A 14,118-nucleotide genomic window follows, 5' to 3' on the forward strand; every position below is an offset into this window, starting at 1 on the left:
TGGCTCAAATGTGTTTTGAATGTTTTTCATATTAAACACTTTTTGTATTAACTAACGGGTATTTAATTCCCGGCATTTTGGATATTGTTATTTAAATGAAAAAACTTTCATTACACAAATCTACTCATTCTAATAAAGTAAAATAATTGTAGACACATGTCAGTTTGTGTTTAATCCTCAAAAATATTTTCCCTCTAGAACTAATATATGTCATAGATAAATAATTATTCACTTTCCTTTTACACTCCATTGATATTATATCTATAACATGATTATATTATTTACTTTTTTTAAAACTCTATTTATATTATATCTATATACTTTTATAAATATAAATATTTACATATTATACTACTATACATTGTTTGAATATATTTCACAACATAGTTGGTGAAATCCAAAAATCAACAACAAACTGTGTTTGTTAGATAATGAAAATAATATAATTTTAAATGTTATTATTAATATATTATACTATGTATATTGTTGAAGATTGTAAATAAAAAAAAACCCAAAAAAAAACTCTAATATTCTTTCACTTTACGAAGTAATTTTTTTAATCATTAGTTTATATATATATATGCTTAAAAGTTGATCTATTTTTTAAAAATAAATCCAGTTATGTATTGGTTTTTTTTGTAGATTGTCATATAAATTTATAAATTATAATTATATATGATTTAAATCTATCTATTTATTTTCTTGGTTAATTTAGTAAACTATACATATATAATATATGTGTTAAAATGTAATGATAGTATATACCAATCAATTTCAGATATAATAAAGTTTATCATATTTAGTTTATTGGGTTCTTTTTTTAATCAAGGATTGCTTCAGGTTTTTTGTGAAACTTAAATTTGATTGTTACGGGTTAAAAGTTGGTAAATAGATCGTTTGGTACAAATTAAATATATTTGGCTCAAATTTGTTACAGGTAAAAAGGGGGTAATCTTAATATTTTTTAAAAATTGAGAATGCAAATAGATTTATCGTCAAACTTGTTACTGGTTCAAAGTTTTGACTTGAAAATGTAAAACAAATGAAAATTAGAATTTTAAATGTGACTGAGTTTCGAATTTTTTTAAGGACATTTTTGTAAATAGTCAAAAGATTCTGGATTTTACACATTGAGTATTTTTCCTATGACCATTAAAATTTAAAAAAAAAATGACAAACACTTCTGACATGCCACCTACAGGTTAGCATTGACTTTGGCTTGAATAATCAAAATGTTGTATGTGAAACACGTCGTACAAAATTATGCTCAAGTGAAGCAAAACATTCACAAAATTAAACAGGTTAACCTACTATTTTTTTTGTCAATTGGCAAAGTCGAGAAGCCCCTCAAACTTATCAAAATCTTTTTTATATTGTAGCTCAAAACTATTATTATATGAGAATTATTCTTCAAAATTGATTCATAGCCAAATTTCTTTCAATTATACATATATGATACTGAGAATAAATTTTCAATGGATGAAGTGTTATATGGTATGTTTTGGCACGTGCATTATTTTTTTTAATAAGTTTATTTTTGAAAAAATCATTTTTTATAGACAGAATTACAGATTATCATTTATGTTTACCCCAAATTTCACTGGTGGTCCTTTATCTTCAAAAGTAACATAATTTGTCATTTATGTTTCAAAATGTTACACCGTTTGTCCTTTAACACTAACTCAGTTAGTTTTTCTCGTTAAATATGATCATGTGCCTTGCACATGAGGGCAAATTAGTCATTTAAATACTTTATTTAAAAAGACATTTTAAAATAATTAGAAACAATTTAATTAAAATATTTATACATATAAAATTATAATTAACCCAACCCACAGTCTCCTCTTCTTCCTCCATTGCCACCGAGCTCCATCTCCGGCAAGCCACCACCACCGCCGTCTTCTCCAACGACGAAAGCCCTCTCCGTTCCCACCGGAAAACCACCACCATCACATCTGTCTCATACCATATCTCCAACCTCCCGAAGACACCGTCTTCCCCTTCCACCGCTGGCATCCCAGCACCGTCTTCCCCTTCCACCGCTGGCACCGTCTCCCACCTCCACGGCAATCAAAAAACTCTTCACTCTCTCTCATAAACCCTTTACAACCACTGCAACAACCATCTCTGCTGTCGGAAACCCACCGGCGTCGCTAAGACCATTATTGGACCCTAATAATCGTTGCCAAAAACCTAATAATCGAAGACAGATCTGATGAATGGAAAGTTGTGGTGGTGGTTTCCGGTAATGGAGATAGGTGGAGGTGGAAGACGGTGGTGGCAGTGACAGATGGTGTGTGATGTGGTGGGTGGTGGCAGTGATAATGGCGGTGGCCGGCAGTTCTATGGATGGTGTTGGCCGACGCTTCTCTTGATAGTAAGTGCGCGGCGATCCTGTTGTGATGGTTGGATGGTGGTTTGGGGTTGTGTGGTGGTGGTTGTGTGGGTAAAGTGTAGAGAAGAGAGAGATTGTGTGTGTGTGCAGAAAGGGAGAGAGAGAGGAGAGTTAGAGAGAGAGTGAGAGATCTTTTATACATTAAAATGTTATTATAAATAAATTGGGAAAATGACCGATTTGCCCTCATGTGCAATGCACATGACCAGAGTTAACGATAAAATCTAACTAGGTTAGGGTTAAAGGACAAACGGTGTAGCATTTTGAAAACGTAAAGGACAAATTATGTTACTTTTGAAGATAAAGGACCACCAGTGAAATCTGATACAAAAATAAAGGACAATTTCTGTAATTCTGACTTTTATATAAATAAAATCAATTTATGTATAATGATAAAAGCATAGATGTAATACATTTTTTATATACGTTATTATTGCTTTTGTAACTTAATTATTTAGATTATCCCGTGGGTTACACGGGCTATAAAACTAGTACTCTAATATATATTTACAAAACATGTACCAATGTTGGTCACACATCTAGGCCCATGGAGCCGGGTGTGATATGTTGGTGGCATGTGATTTGAAAAAAACAAATGGAATTTGCGAGAGTTTGAATGATGAAAAAATAAAAGTTTTTGTGTAAAAATTGTTTGAATGAGGTTAAATTTATAAGGTAAAATTTAATTGATTTTATAAAAAACTAACGGTAATAAACCATCTCCAACGACTAATTGTGCTCCGGTAGTACAACTGATTTTTGCTACCATAATTTGACAAAGATTGGCCGTGACAGTATTACCTGGTTCAGGTACCATACCCGATAGTAATTGCCCGAAGGCACCCTTTCTCCATTAGCTGGTAAAAAAGATATGTTTACATATTAAATGTGGATTTATATAAAATCTATATTTTAACCGAGAGTTTAGAAGTTACAAACTTAAAAGCGTATTTTAAAGAGACATTTTTATCACTATTGATATCCACTTAACAGTCTCTTATGTGTCCAACACTAGGGGGGCAAAAATCAGGTTTTTCAAATATTCAGGTTCGGGTATAGAACCGGGTTCGGGTATGATCAGGCCTTGACAATACCCGGGTCGGGGTCGCGTTCAGGGCCGGGTTTTGTCCTAAAAACCATACCCTATGTATCGGGTTCGGGTCGGGTATTAATTGGGTATTGAAAAAACCCTATTTTCGGGTTTTTTCTGGGTTTTTCGGATATATATTGGATTTTTAAGGGGTTGCACCTTTTAGGATTATTTTTCCGGTATTTTTCGGGTATAGATCGGGTATTTGAAAAACCCGGTTCCGAGTATTTATGTAAAACCCGGTTCGGGTTTTCGGGTATTACCAGGTACAAATCGGGTCCGGTTTCGGGTACGGATTTTGGTACTGAAATGCATACCCTATACGTACCCTACGGGTAGGGTCGGGTACGGGTTCGGGTATTAAAAACCCGGGTATAAAAAACCGATTTCGGGTATTTTTATTGGGTTCAGTTCCGGGTTCGGAGTTTTGTGCACCTCTATCCAACATGTCATAATCTCTTCTAGAACATGATATTTCCTTCTTTTTCAATTATTGTGTTAGGAAGAATTCAAATGCCAATTGCTGACTAAATCATGTAGCATTATTGAAGAGCCCGGTAATTAAAATAACTAAACCAATCCAGAAACTGATGCTTTGCTTAATGGTATCGAGTACAATAAAATCAACCCTTATATTTTATATACAGAAATTATGTTGTTTTTTGGGAACTTTTTTTTATATCTTATTATAAATAACATGGGTCCCGGTATGATTCCAGAAGTGTGTGCCACTAACATGAGAAAACACAAATGTTTTAGGATTCGAACTCGGGTAAGGTTGGTTGTATGTGGATGATAAGCCTTTCGGAGTTCCCTAACGACCCGTTGCACTAAAACCATTTTATATCATTCACCCATAAATTTCATTTAGTCCCTTAACTTAATTTAAAAAAAAAACAAATCAAAAGGACAATTTTGCCCCTCATGCCTCATCTAACTATGAAAAATAGACGGAGTTAATGATTTGGACAAAACTGACTAGAATCTTGAAAACTCCTCTAGGTCTGGATGTATAATAAAAACAGTAATTAGACTATAGTTGCGTAAGATTTCGAAAATGACACTTTGCTCGATCTAGAAACTAGAATATTAAGTATAGGTTTGGTTTTAACCTATTATCTAACTGAGCTAATACATATACAGACATCCAGCTCAACCCATACATCCGACCTTAAAAAAGGCAAGACAACGATAGACACAAAGCTTGTCGCTTAACAGAACCGGGCCTTAACTAGTATGTCAAATATAGCGGGCCTGGTGTTGGTTATATAAGCCTAAACCAACAACCTAGGTCCTAGGATGATTCTTTGTATTTTGTCAACTTTGATCCAATGTAGTGTTTTAAAGTCTAAATTTACAATTTTATGTTGGTTTACAAAAGGGATGAAATTGATGCAATGTGGGTTATTTTTTTGTCAAATACTTTTATGTTAGTTGATCATAATATTCATGTGTACTGATATTTTCATGTGTACTGATATTTACTGATATTTTCATGTGTACTAGATTGCCTAACAATATTTTTTTGTCAAATACTTTGATACAATGTAGTGTTTTTTCTATTTTTTTTCTTTGCAAGTTAAATCAATAGTTCATTGGTTCAAAATTTTGAGTTCATTACAACCATGGTTCTACAAACGAGTATTTTTAGTTATTTTAATCCTTTACATAATCGGAAGTTAGTATTAAAACTAACTTTTAACAAAATAAAACCTCATAACTCAGTTACTCATACATGCAACCTAAACTATAAGTATAACTAATATTTGTACAAATAATTCTAGTTAAAATGTACGTACTTGATGATAAAAATGTTAAAAAAATGAACTTGTTTATAAAAGAATGTAACATGTATAATTCTTAATCAAATAATTTAGTTATAAAATCATAAATTCGAATCCATTCAAAAGCCGAATATGAAATTCCGTTCCAAAGCTAACCCGATTTGAAAATTCAAAATTGAGTTCGAATTTGACTTAAGAAATGTTCAAGTAACAAGGTTTTTGGACCAAGCTTGGTCGTACACCTCGGGTCAGTCATATCCATAAGGGCATCGGTAGTGGGACTTCACCATCAACGTTTTTGCTTAAAAAAAACCTAACATCACTACCCATGTGGGCGTTTCCAATTATTATAAACCCCTCATGTGTTTTTGTGGCAATGGCATTGCCGTGTTGGTGGCACTTATGAGGACCCGCTTACTTAACCAACCAATAATAAACCCTCATTTCACCAACTACTTTTGACTGCTTAATTTATTTATATAATATAAAATTTATTTAATTATTACAAGGGACTTCAACCACTATGTATAAAACTAGAAAAAACAACCCCTTGTGTTTATATAGTGTTGACGTGACACAAAAAAAACGGAGTGTTTAGCCCCTCCACTACAGATGCCCTAAGCGTTTGTGCATTTTTATATCCTAACCTTTTTTTATTGTTTATTTATAACGTAAAAGAGTATCAACATTATAAAACTATGGACCAATTTCTAACACATATGTACAGTACCAAAAATAACCATCAATAATCAAAATCACTTTTGGTTCAGACCTTGGAAATTTGCATATTATAAAACTGTCTACATTTAACTGTATTGTAACCATGCATATTATAACAAAACACATGATTCATTAATTAAATCTTCCAAACATAACCAAGTTAATCTAGTGAAGTGGTGAGTTAAGCCCCTCCTGAGATGACAACGAATACGCAGGCTGGTGTCGCTTCGAAGGAAATGGTGAAGTTTTCCTAAAAGATGCTCTTTTCTTCAGATGATTTAGCGTTCTTCGGGTATAAATTTCTCTAACCATCGGCTTAGCTCGTTCCTTCAGCTTGAGAATAACGAAGAACAACAGTCGGTAAAGGAGAATAATCGCCATCACTGCTGCTAAATCCCACCACTTTGAATGGTTGAGTTGGATCCCTAGCACGGTGGTTAGTATTATCTCTCCGGGTAGCTTTGGTTCGCCTTCGTATTCAGCATCAAACTCTAGTCCAATCATGTCATTCTTGTATGCTCCCTGGGAAGTAAAGATGAATTAAAATATTAGATATTGTATTATATTTTATTAAAAAGTAGTGTTTACGTTGATACAGTTGATACAGAAGGCAAACAGGTAACAAGTTGATAAAAAGGTACACTTAATTTATTACCTGCAATCCCCATGCCATATAATTAATGTAAGAAACCGGGTATCGCCAGAATATATTTGGAAGATCGGGTAGGAGACGAAAGAACCCTGCCGTCATCATCATCACACCCTATAAATCAAGGTATTCATTAAGATTGATGGTTTATGTGAACATATCGTCATCGTACTCAGTATATCCCACCAATAGCAAAGCTATGTTAGGGTCTGAGGAGGGTAAAATGTAGACAGCCTTACCTCTACCCCATAGGGATAGAGAGGCTGCTTCCGGATTTATGTGAACATATAATCAAGAAATATAATGATACGGGTTAACCCAAGAGTTAGCTGACTCCTACTGGGACCAACTAGACACGGGGATGCGGGCTGGAAATGGCCCAGCATAAATAAAGCAAAACTTGGGCTACTGGTGGAGTTAGAGGCTCATAAGTAGTGAACGAAAAGATATTGACACGCCCGATCATGGGCCTGTTGTCAGGCTCAAATTCCATCATTTGGGGTTCCGATTTCATTACTTTTTAGTCTAAAAACGCGCAATCCATTGATGGGCTAATTTCATTCAATAATATACTAGTTTTTTTTTGTAATTATCTCTTTTATCCTTTGTGCTTTCGCTTTGCGTCAATAAAATGCTAATTAAACGAACAAATGAAACTTACAATGAAACCGGCACCGATAATAATTCCCAGCATGAAATTAGGAACAAAGGAAGCAATAACCATCATGGAACTCTCAACAGCCGCAATGGACAATAGAAGATCAAGGCAAGCATACATTTGCCGGTAGAACCCGTGATGAAACTTCACCATATTGTAAGTAATCGCTGCCGTACTGAACGACATTATCATTAAGAACGGGAAGGAAGACAAGAAGTTCGAAAGAATAAACACGCCAACGCCATAGTGCCCGTTGAGCCTTTCCCTTTGAAAAATCTACACAAAAATAAATCATTACTTTATACCATCTCCGAACTTGATAACACTAAAATTACCAACAAGTTATATATAATTATAATTATATACCTTCATTTCTTCGATGAATGAAGGGAAGCCGCCAATAGACATGAAGATCATAAAACCCGAAATGAATCCACCACACGCTCCACGAGCTAACATTGCGTGATAGTTTGTTCCAATATCGTAAAAAACCGTACCAACACAAATAGATACAGCAATGTACACCCCTATCCTTAACCAATAGTACCCAACATCTCTACTCATGTTTATAAAAGACCTCTTTGTTAATGTTTTTAACTGCTTCCACCAACTGGCCTTGCTTCCAGTACCCTTTGTTTCAACCACTAGACCTTCCTATCAATTTGAAACAGTTTAAAACAGTTAAAACAATGATATCTTAATATGTTTTAAGTTTTAAGAGAGTTAGTTAATTACAATGGTTGATATTTCTTTTATTCTGGTTGTTGCAGCCGCTGCGTATGTTGAGGATTTGTATTTATAAACAAGCATTCCTTTAATTTGCGCGGTTGATGAACTTGAGAAAGTTGTAGCGCAGATGATTTTGGTGTCCTGCGGTACATAAAACGATATTGTTTACTAGTAATCAGATAAAGGGTTTTGCTTAACGTACGCATCCTCTTTTCAACTTGTCGCATTAGTAATACATTCACCCATTTTCACACTAAAAGATAAAAAGAATGTACCCTTAGTCTCTGAGAACCCTGCAATGTAGCGTTGATCCTGTCAAAATCAGAGTTGATACACCGAAGAAAGTGATCCGAAGGATTTCGTCGACTTGGACATGGTATACCCGCATCCGCAAAGAACTAAATTACCACTTTTAAAATGTCATTAAGATATATAAGTGTATTTAAGTGTTTAACTAAAATAATAAATAAATATATATAAGTTACACTGCGTAGAGCAGAGGATACCTTATATTCTTATAAATATATTGGGCCCACTTAATCAAGGCCAGATATAAGGTATCCTCTGTCTACTGTAAATAACACAAGTACCTCAACGGCTTGTTTGGCTTCACCAAAGAAGACTGTTTCGCCACCCGACAAGAGAAACAAATCATCAAAAAGTGCAAAAACTTCACTACTCGGCTGGTGAATAGAGGAGACAACGGTTCGCCTACCATCACGAGCCACACTTCTAAGGGCCTGAACCACGAAGAAAGCAGACGCGCTATCGAGGCCACTAGTGGGTTCATCTAGGAACAGCAAGGTGGGCTTAGTTAGGATTTCAAGTGCAATACTAAGTCTTTTCTTCTCACCACCACTTATGCCTCTTAAATGCCAGTTGCCAATGAGTTTATCAGCACAATCTTGAAGGCCCATTTCCATTATTGTTCCTTCAACAATTCCATTGACCTCAGATTTAGTTAAGTCTCTTGGTAATCTTAGTTTTGCTGAGTATGAAATTGTTTCTTTGACTGTTAGTGTTCCCATTAGTATGTCCTCTTGGGTGACATAAGCCTAGGTTCAAAATTTTTAATCAATAACCATACTCAAATGTCACATTAATTAATACTACATCATTAAGAAAATGTACCACACCTAAAAAACTTAAAATTTCTACAATAACCTATATAGTTAAGAATCAATGTGTAAGCAGGGCTGTAAAGGAACCGAACGAATACGAACAAGGTCTTATTCATGTTCATTTGTTAAGGAGATAACGTGTTCACGAATGGCTCACGAACACTTACCAAACGAGATTTTATGTTCGGGTTTGTTCATTAAGGAAATAAATGTGTTCACGGCGGTTCATGAACACATAAAATCGGCAGAGCCTAGAGATTGAGACCGGTGTATTCATGGAAAGCTTGTAAACGAATCGAATGAACATGAACAAGGGCATGTTCGTGTTCGTTCATTTACCTTTAAACGAACAGGAACACTTAATCGAACAAAGATATATGTTCATGTACGTTTATTTAAAAATGAACATGTGTGTTCATTTATGTTCGTTTGTTTTAATGTAAATGGACAAACTGAATAAAGATAAAATAATATAAATAAACATATATGAACAAATGTAAATGAACACAAACAAGCATAAACAAACATAAACGAAAACACTGAAAGAAACACAAATTAACAAATATAAACCTTTAAGTAGATGAGTCATCCATATAATATTTAATTATTTTCTATTAATACATAAACAAACATAAATAAGCAGACATAAACGAACGTTCATGAACATAAATGAACAAACAGAACATGTGTTCATGTTCGTTCATTTATTAAATAAACAATCATAAACGAATTTACATCCGAAAGGCTCATGAACAGTTCACCGAACGTTCGGTTCGCTTACAGGACTATGTAAACTTGATTATATGTAAGACGGTCAGTACACATTACTTACAACGGCACCATAATCAAGCCTCTTTTTTTTCCCGTTCAGTAGGATGTTTCCGGTCATTATGACATTTCCTGCTAATCTTCCTGTATTCAGTTATAAAAAATATATATATAAGTTAGACATACAACAGAAATTACAATGGAATTTATATATCCATCTCAAATGATCACAAATTAAAATTATTAGAAGAGAAGTGATCCAATGCAGGTGGCCAAGAAACATTAAATATATATATTCATATTTTGTAGAATTGGATTATTGTTATGTAACTTAAGTTTGATGAGTAGAATTACAAGCACCGGGTCTATGGACTATGGTTACCTGTAACTAAAATTAATTATATAGACGGAAATAATAGCGTAATTTTTAGTTCAAGTACGCAGCTGACAGAAATTTGCCGTTAAAAAGAACAAATAAATAAAAATTACTTTGATTGTAATAAATCAATTACGAACCTCATTAAGAAAGAACAGTGTGACAAGTACAGTAGTTGTTACTTCCTTTTAATATAACTTAATAAAAAAGTACAAAATATCTCTTTCTTTATCAGAAACAAACTATGGCATTTAATTTGAAAATCAACTCCATCAGTTGATCAAGGACTGATGGGTGGCAAATGTGTAAAAACGAAACGCCATTTACACATTGAATAAAAAATCTGATTAACTTTGAAACTTATGTTATATGTTATAGTTTACAACAATGAAATATTGTTCAAGGTTAAACATATGCTTGATAATAGATGCTACACTCATTGTCCAACATAATTTTGTGTGAAATTCACACAAGAAAATATATTATTAATTATTCAAACAAATTAACTATGTCTCTTAAGTATCATACATCATATGATATGGTATCACAGTTGAAGATTAAAAACACAAATCATAACTAGAATCTTTGATATGAATTACAAGACCAAAGAATAAAAATATCCCAAACTATGCCGATTTAAGTTAATGATTTTAGCCACCATTGTAACGATGATAGATGCCTCGTTGTAGTCGCAATATGTATTGTGTGTTTATTTATAGCCATATATAATAGTCATGTTATATTAAAGAGAATAGATTATGGATTTTATAAAATACACTATGTACTAAAGAGAGATTTTGTTTGAGCGGCCGACGAATCATTTAAATGGACTACTGACTAAATTCATTACATTGGGATACAATCGTCTTTTGATTCAGGAGAACTCTCAAATAAGGCCAATGTTGTGAACACTCGTCCGAAGGCACGATAATGCGGTGAGATAAAACCCGTTCGGTTCAAGGATCCGATTAGTGAATGTCACTTACTCATCTAGTCTCTCATTATCAGGAATCGAACTTGGGCCACATGGAACACCAGGTCTCTCCCTTACCACTTCATCACAAACTCATTGACATGGTAATATATAATGTAAATGGCATAACATTATGTAATTGATGAGTATTAATGAACCTTGAGTAACCACCTATTTTACCCTAAACATATTCTATGTGCTCAAACCAGGTTTATATGTTTATATATAAACAAAAAGATTAAATGCTTAAAATTAATGAGGCCTACCGACCACCCATGAGCTCAAACCACCACTCTGCCACAATTAAGTTTTTTTGTGCGAGTACTTAATACTCATTAATTTGTGTTTCGACCAAATTGCCTATTCACATTTAAGCCTGTACGTTTTTTTAATGAGGATTTTATTTATTGTTAGGAGACTTCAATCCAAAACATTTCATTTTGGTGTTTAAAAGATTTTGCCTTTGTCAATAGGCCACCCAGCCACCAACCCCATAAGAGAACTAGGTTATTCAAATATTCAAACCAATCGATCAATTAGACAACGTACTCCTAAATCAACCAATTAAACTCCTTTATTATTCGAGTTTAGTCTATAAACAACGTCACTTTCGGTTTTATGTCATTCCTATACAGAGTGTAAGCAAGTCGAGTTGATTCCGACTTTCCATGCTCGTCTAGACTCTAGTTCAACTCATAACTTAATAGCTCAAGCTTAACGCGGCTCGACTCGTTTCAAACTCTATACAGAGAAATCGAGCCTTACTTGTAAGTTGTTTTTCAAGCTCGAATTCAAATAATTTACTATTTATTAATTTACTAGTTATTTTATTTATATACTTGCACAAATTTTATAACTTTTATCGTTATAACCTCCGTATATTATCTAATTAATCTTATTATATATAATACTTATAGTATAAATGAGATGTATTATATCAAATAAAAAAATATTTTTCTTTAAACAGCAGATTTATTCAGACTCGTAAATCTTCAAGCTTATATATGAAACCTATATATGAAACCTGAGTTCGAATCAGAGCTCGTATAAGCTTGACTTGATACGAAGTTTTAGTGAATCGATATTCACCGATTTGGCTCCTCTCGTTTTCATATGTACAAATTAACTTACAACTAATTCTTTTAGATATTTATATATCCCTTACACAAAGAATATATAATTAAAATCTCTAAGATGGAGTATTTATTTTGACCAAACCATCTTACCAAAATTCTTTATATCCACAGCAATTATTATAAATTTCACTATAAGTTAGATCCAACAATTATATTCTTATCCTTAACTATAACTTTAATATTCAGATAATAAAGTTTATCAGATATTATTGTCTTTTTCACCTGGAAAAGAACCTAGGATCAGCACCACAACGGGCTTCCCATACCAAGATCTAGATGATGTGGCAACACAAAGGACTTGGAGAAAGCAGACCTATTTTGTTGTGGAGGTGAAGTCCATGGACTTGGTTTGTGAGTAGAGCGAACGGAGATGCGGACAAATGGATCCCACTCTTTCTCAAACAATACAAATTTTTATACAATCTTAATATTTTATGGGGTTTGATGCTTTAAAAGAGGATTGTTGATTTTAAATAAAGTTTGAAATCTGATTTAGCTAAAGTGACATTTTATGAAGGTTGGCTATTGTGCTATGATTTAAACATGCAATTTTTCAAATTTAGAAAAAGAAATTAAAATTTAGAATTAAAAAACTTATTTAGAAATTTTACTGTTTGAAGCTAGTGAAATCTTTATAGCATCTATAAAATCTTCATATATGTAAGCAGTAGTTATTACATATTAATAAATAAAGAAACACTGAAATAGACAACAAAAAAATATTTTTGTAGTAGAGAAATATGGTTATAATCTTATATGATGACATTAACAAATAATAAGTATATGAATCAATTCATATACACAAATATACATATATATATAGCCAAATAAATAATATTCATACCTGCTAAAGAATCAAGAAGTGTTGATTTCCCTGAACCAGAAGGACCCATTATAGCCATGATCCTAGATGGTTGAGCAAAACCTGTCAACCCATTCAATATCCTTCTAGTTGGTTTATTGCTATTGTTTGGTAACACCACTGTCAAATCTTCCCATATCAAATAAGCACCAAAACCGCCACCGCCTACACGACTACCATCGCCACTATCCATTGAACCCACCACCTCATGACCCACTGCCACTTCTATCTCCATATCTCACTTAATCAATAACCTAGCTAGCTTGTGTTAAGATTTGTTTTTGTTGCATGGATATATATAATATAGGTGGTGGGGTGAGTCATGGGTGGGTGAGGGTGATTAATGTCTTAGATAAGGGGGTGATAGAACAAAGGGCTTTCTGGTCTGAGAAGATGTTATTACCAAAAAAGAAAGTGTAGTGTCATTTTGCACTCAATGTGGCGAAGTAAGTTTTAATGCTGCCATGAATAGTGTTCAGGAAGTTGGTGTAATATGTATGGATGTGTAATACTAATACATTTGCTTTCTTTGTGTGTTTAACTGCATATCTATTTGGGTATATTACTTAAGGAGACTGAGTGAGATTTACTTAACCCATATAATGTAATTAATACATACATATTCAAGTTGGACAAATGATCTCAAAGTTGGAACTCTGATAGTATATCTGTCACATCCCAATCTAAGACGGAAATGTCGGGACGTGAGTTGATTGCTCATAGCTCTCAAGGTACTATCACGTAAATTAAATATTCAAACAATTCCAAACAAAACAAAGTACATAATTAAAAAATAAGGCAACAAGATAATTCAAAATTTCAAAGTTAACTAATTCTTGTTATAGTTTTGATAATAT

At 33.3% G+C, this 14,118-nt stretch overlaps 1 protein-coding gene across 1 annotated transcript; it reads right to left on the bottom strand.

Moving 5' to 3' along the window:
* Positions 1-6,035: 6,035 nt before the first annotated feature.
* LOC143607389 (ABC transporter G family member 12-like) lies at positions 6,036-13,759 on the bottom strand. Its single transcript, XM_077082853.1, has 9 exons — positions 13,244-13,759; positions 9,979-10,058; positions 8,616-9,080; positions 8,301-8,423; positions 8,032-8,166; positions 7,663-7,950; positions 7,300-7,572; positions 6,645-6,752; positions 6,036-6,511 (listed from the first exon to the last, which is right to left on the bottom strand). The coding sequence occupies exons 1-9, from the start codon at positions 13,494-13,496 to the stop codon at positions 6,155-6,157; spliced, it is 2,082 nt and encodes a 693-aa protein (XP_076938968.1). The 5' UTR covers positions 13,497-13,759; the 3' UTR covers positions 6,036-6,154.
* Positions 13,760-14,118: the final 359 nt, after the last annotated feature.

This window comes from Bidens hawaiensis, unplaced genomic scaffold (genome assembly GCF_021521415.1).
Source record: "Bidens hawaiensis isolate Kalapana, Puna unplaced genomic scaffold, B.hawaiensis_p1.1 tig00002123_1, whole genome shotgun sequence".
In the NCBI taxonomy this organism is placed as follows: Eukaryota; Viridiplantae; Streptophyta; class Magnoliopsida; order Asterales; family Asteraceae; genus Bidens; species Bidens hawaiensis.